Source organism: Frankliniella occidentalis, unplaced genomic scaffold, assembly GCF_000697945.3.
Source record: "Frankliniella occidentalis isolate FOCC.00 unplaced genomic scaffold, Focc_3.1 Scaffold6, whole genome shotgun sequence".
NCBI lineage: Eukaryota > Metazoa > Arthropoda > Insecta > Thysanoptera > Thripidae > Frankliniella > Frankliniella occidentalis.
In genome coordinates, this window is record NW_026267136.1 from 309,422 (window position 1) to 314,826 (window position 5,405).

The 5,405-nt window shown below is 39.5% G+C and overlaps 2 protein-coding genes across 2 annotated transcripts; one reads left to right on the forward strand and one right to left on the reverse strand.

Moving 5' to 3' along the window:
* Positions 1-37: 37 nt before the first annotated feature.
* LOC113201705 (probable cytosolic iron-sulfur protein assembly protein Ciao1) lies at positions 38-1,868 on the reverse strand. The gene is made up of 6 exons (XM_026415544.2): positions 1,683-1,868; positions 1,318-1,526; positions 1,112-1,234; positions 729-1,029; positions 423-646; positions 38-342 (listed from the first exon to the last, which is right to left on the reverse strand). Exons 1-6 carry the CDS (start codon positions 1,693-1,695, stop codon positions 163-165), a joined length of 1,050 nt encoding a protein of 349 aa, XP_026271329.1. The 5' UTR covers positions 1,696-1,868; the 3' UTR covers positions 38-162.
* Positions 1,869-1,907: 39 nt separating this feature from the next.
* LOC113201703 (uncharacterized) lies at positions 1,908-5,397 on the forward strand (the record flags this gene model as incomplete). Its single annotated transcript, XM_052270978.1, is given in 4 exon segments — positions 1,908-2,088; positions 2,462-2,583; positions 2,678-5,107; positions 5,206-5,397. Coding segments are annotated over 3 exon segments (2,739 nt in total), but the record flags the coding sequence as incomplete, so codon positions are not given.
* Positions 5,398-5,405: the final 8 nt, after the last annotated feature.

Below are 5,405 nucleotides of genomic sequence, written 5' to 3' on the forward strand. Positions count from 1 at the left end.
TTTTCTTTTTCAGGAAGACTTTAGGGGGAAAACTTAATTTTGAAAGTTCATTTTCGTTTAAATTTTTTGACCCATTATTCCCAAGCATTTCTCACTAAATAACAAAACAGACTTTCTTATCGGATTTGGACCGATGACCGATACTGTAGTTTCATTGGTTCATTATGAACTATCAAGAAATTGCCATAATCTGATATCTCCATCATCACTAGCAGATGCTAATAGACCAGGTACAGTAGGATGCCATGCAACACTATTTACATCTTGAGTATGGCCATGGGATGCTACAGAGGATGCTACTAGGTTAAATGTAGGCTGGTTGGGGTCAGAGTCCAGAGTTTCCTGTAAAAGCAGGAAGGAATAACCAATAAAAATGTCTTGTAAAATAAAGGCCATGATATTGAAAGTATTGGATTATTTACCTGAAATATCCTGACAATATCATCACCGCAGGCTGTGGCAATTAGGCCAGTTTGATGGCACCAAGCCACATCATAAACACTGCGAGTGTGCACTCCAGAAATTGTGCTCACACATTTCCACACAGGTTGACCGTCAGGAGTGGAAATACCCTCTTGATTGCCAGGAAGATAAACTTGCCATATCTTCAAGGTCCCATCGTCACTACATGAAGCTAACCTAGTTCCTACAAAGACACAGAAAAATATTGGTACCAAGTTTCGATTTTTATAGTTATAGACAGATAAACCTACAAGATGTGTACAAACCAGTCTTATTGAATGCTATGCTCCAGACAGTAGATGTATGTGAAGCAAGTGTTGCCACGCATGTCCACTCTTGATCTGATGGGTCTTCACGGAACATTTTAATAGTGTTGTCATAAGAGGCAGAAGCCAAAATCTCGTCATTTGGATGCCACACAACTTTCTTCACATCTTGTGTGTGAGCATTCAAGACAGCAGCACATTCATATTCATCCTCTTCAGCAACTTCCCACACCCAGACGGTTTTGTCCCTGCTGCATGTGGCAAGTACTTGACCAGACCTAGCCCATGCCACTGACTTGACCTGAAAAAGATCAAAATAATAATAATTGATGAAGTATCATGATAGCATTAAATTTTACAAGTGAAATGCAAATGACATTTACCTCATTTTCGTGGCCCTCTAGTGTTGCATTACACTCATATTCACCAGACTTCTTGTCCCAAATGGCAGTTGTGGCATCAAAACTAGATGAAGCTAGATATTTACCACATGGTGACCATGACACCTAAAGTACGTCAAGGATTAGCATTGTACTTTTCATATATTAAGAAGAGACTTCGATAAAAAAAAAAATATGGTGTACCATACCTCCCGAATGGTACGCTCATGCCCGTCAGTTAATGTAGTCTTTTCAACCCACTTTCCTTCAGCACCACCCTCAGTTCCCCAAAGACGTATAATTTTATCTTCTCCACATGAAGTCAGCAAATTTCCTTGAGGATGCCAGGAAACATTCCATGCTCTTCCTCGGTGTCCCTTAAGTACTTGGACGAATTTCAATGTTGGCACAGCTTGTGCTGCAAACCAAAGTTGTTCAACATAAATACCAAGTAGGTATGTAACATTACTCATAAATATAGGTTGCATCATTTCTCAGAACACATCATTACCAAAACAAAAAAATGCAAAGCAAAGAACCTAACCCTGAGAGAATACTTCAAAATCACACTTACGCTCTGAAGACATTGCAACCAAAATACAGAAGTAAATTTATGTTTCCAAATCTTTGATATTTGGTGTTTTTCCCTCATCAAACTTCAAGTAAAATCAAACAAATTTCAAAATAAATCGAGTGAAACCACTTGGATCATTCAAAACAAGCAGAAATGGACCGATAGAGGAAAAGAGCCTTGTAGAAAGTACTACTACGATGATCTGGCTTCAGAACGTTTCATGGCAGTTGTGAAAGCGTACGCCGTAAAATGGCGCCGCTCGTAACCCAAACAAAACAGAATTTTGAAATTTGCTCAAAGCGTAATTGTCAACGACTTTCAATCCCTCTAACAGTGTTGAAACGACATTAAAGCAAGTACTCACTCATATGTGTAGGCTGTAACATTTTATGCAAATGGAAATTAGGTAAGTAACAACGTAATTTGTTGGTGATAATAACGGAAATATTGAGGTGATGCTGTCAAATCGAAGTCTTGCTTTACATTACTCAGTGATTTTAATATTCCACATTACTTGAACTCTTTTCCACACATGAAAACTTTTATCGTTATTATCCAAATTTCTTTTATATTGGTCTCTTTAAAAAACGTGAAAGTGTGATTCTTGCCCTAGATATTCTGTCAAGTGTGGAGAAGAGGTTATTCTTCAACTGCCCAGTTGCTTGAGCAGTTAATAATTTAGCTTCATATTTGTTTCTAATTGTTTCACTACCACTGAGATTTTCTTTGAAATTTACTTGGCCATGTTTAACATTGTTTATCTAATTTATTTTGCTTAGAAACTATGGAGGGCAAAACAAGTCCATTGAAAGAAGCATTAGAGGAATGGCTCGAACAAAATTTTTCCAGTGGCTACACATCATGCATCAAAATTCATGGCAGACCCATTCTGCCTCCCCTGGTATGGAAAATTATACTACAATCTATCACTTTTGATTTCAATGTTGAAACATTTTTCTTTTCCTCTTTAACTGGCGTTTGTTCTTTTGTCTCAGATGTCAGAGGAGCGAAGGATGGAAATGCGGCGCTTGAAGGATATGGCCCTTGAAGTTGAAAGCAGATTAGCGCGAAAGAAAAGCAATGGTGCCCAGGAGGACACTGCTGGTGGAGAGGCCATGTATGAAGGAACAGCTGAAGAACTTCACTTTGCCAACTCTTTGCCAACCTCATTAGTTCCTAATTCGAACGAAGTCAGTGAATCAGCACAGGCGCTTGATATCAAAATTAGTTGTGATGAAGATATATCAAAAACAAGTACTGACATGTTGAAAGAGTTTGATCCTTTGGCTGAAGCCAATGTGAGAAGTTCAACTGCATCACCATCTCCTCCACTTTTTAACATAAATGTGGCAGAAATTTCTAAGAAGATTCCTCTTGTGGATGTGTATAGCTCTAAACCCAATAGTGCTGAAAACTCTGTAGCTTTGTCATGCAGCACAGATCTCAATCAGTACATGGACATCACAGAAGGCAGTGTGGACATGTCAATTCCTTGTTTTGATATTGATGTAAAATCTTCTGGTGGATCAAGAGTGACTACTCCCAGCACCATTGGTCGAAATTCAGCTGATGACAAATCCCATTCATCTGTTCCGTGGAGAGAGGGGAAGACAACTTATGAAGACTTGAATAATTACCTCGACAGTTTATTACATAATTGTGGAGGTTCAAAAAACAAACAACTTAAGGATAGAAATCAAAATGTTGTACCAACCACAACATCACCTGAGACTAGTCAGAGTACAATTTCTCCACCCAGTCTCCCTCTAAGTTCAAATCTCTACAGTAATGATCCTCCACCTTTGATAAGCCCTCAAGGAAGCCTCCAAACAAAGATTGTTGCTGATAATAATTTTGTTTCTCCTAAAAAAAATATGTCGCATTTGGAGCCCACGTCAAATTTTTTCCAAAACTGTGCCTTGTCTCCTGTTGTACGGGGTGACTTGCAAAATTCTTATGAGTCAAAAGTTCAATCTTATCTCCAAAATTTAATGGTTGATGGAGGCAGTGTTGAAGGACTTTATCAAGAAAAATCATCTCAGCAGCCTCACAGTCTTCAGGAAAATTTGAATTCCCAAAGTGTGATGGATAGAAATCCACCCCAGGGGAACACAGAAGCAAATGGTAATGGATTTGCTCAAGCACCACCTCGCCTGGTGAGAAGCAATTCATATACTCTAGACTCTCCAAGTCCTATGTTACTGGCTCACATGGAAGCTGAATTGAAGAAGAATGTTAGAAATGAAACAGGGATAGACCAAGCTTCCGCATCTCTCAATCCAGGACCAGCCCGTAGAGTATGGGATGTGGATTCAACAAAAAATATGCCCAATTGGTCTACCAGGATTGTATCAAATGCTGACTCAAAAGTACTATCTCCAAAAAAATCATTCCTTAGAAGTATGTCTGCCCAACCAACGTCTTCCCATAGTATTGAGAACACTGAAATACTTGTAGATGCTTCTCAAAAGCAAATAAAATGCAAGTCTTCAAATTCTCCTAAATCCAGGAAAAATCTAGGACCATTGCCACATCAAGATAATAAAGACATAGTTCAAGGAAGCAATGTGCATGCAACATCTTCTTTGCCAGTCAATGATGAGTCCAAGGACAGAGTACGGGCACTGCTTTTGCAGCTTCAGCTCCAACACAATCAAGAAATGGAGGAATTAATTAACCGACAGCGAAAAGAGAAGGAATCCATCAGATTGGCTTTGCTTGAAGAACAGAGAGCCAGTGTCATGAGGGCTGTGGAAGAGTCCTCTGCTACTTTTCAAACTTCTCAAGCTTCTAGTAATCCTCCTGCTAATCCAAGTCAGTCACCGCCTACTAAAGACAGTTTGCCCTTGGTCGAACGAAGGAATACCTCTCCATCTATCTACAATAAGGAAATCCCCGAGCAACTGCAAAGTTGCCTTGGTCAATATAGTAAAAGCTCATCAATATCATTGGCTGATGTTACCAGCTCTATTGAGCATGCCAAACTGATAGATCTTGATAGCAATGGTGGAGGTGTCCAGAATACCTCAACCTTGCAAGGGCTTTGCACTAGTCAAACTATGCCACCTAACATCTGCAGTGCTCCCTCTTATATGATATCAAGTTTTCCTCCATGTGATGGACCTGTGGTCCAGCAGGAGAGTATGACATTCAGCCTACCTCCGGAAATCCTCTCGTTGTACTTTGCCAACAATGAATTGGATTCTAATGTTATTTCTAGCAAAGGGCAATCATTACCTCTGAACAAGCCAATTCCAGTACCTAAAGAAATTGTTACTGCTCCACAAAATAGTATGCCCTCTGCTTTTACATCAAACCCCTCAAGTGGAAGCCCAAAGAATAAACGCCGATCTTGGTGCAGTCGGCAGTTATTCCCTGATGATATTTCTCAAAATCATCCAGACTGGGTTGTGCAAACATATGAGGTACCAAAGCACTCATCATATGAGCTTATGAAACCTATGACAAAATCTGAAATTGAAAAACATGTATCACTTTTTTTTTTGTATTTTTCTCTTTTCAGATTCAAGCTGCCACTAAAATTCAGGCTGGAGTGCGTGGGTATCTAACAAGAAGGTTGTTGAAGACCGAAAGGGTTCAAAATTGCATTACCACTATTAGAGACACTATTGTGTGTGCCTTGCAACTTCAGAGAGACTGTGCCCCTCATGTTGAACCGAGTGATCTCCAATTGCATGGCAGATTGATACAACAGGTATATTA

Bases quoted from the DNA above. Each gene is read 5' to 3' on its own strand.
- LOC113201705 (XM_026415544.2), bottom strand. The intron at 1,235-1,317 runs GTATGGTACACC...GACGTACTTTAG, and splicing joins ATGAGCGTACCATTCGGGAG to GTGTCATGGTCACCATGTGG. The intron at 647-728 runs GTTTGTACACAT...GTGTCTTTGTAG, and splicing joins CATAGCATTCAATAAGACTG to GAACTAGGTTAGCTTCATGT.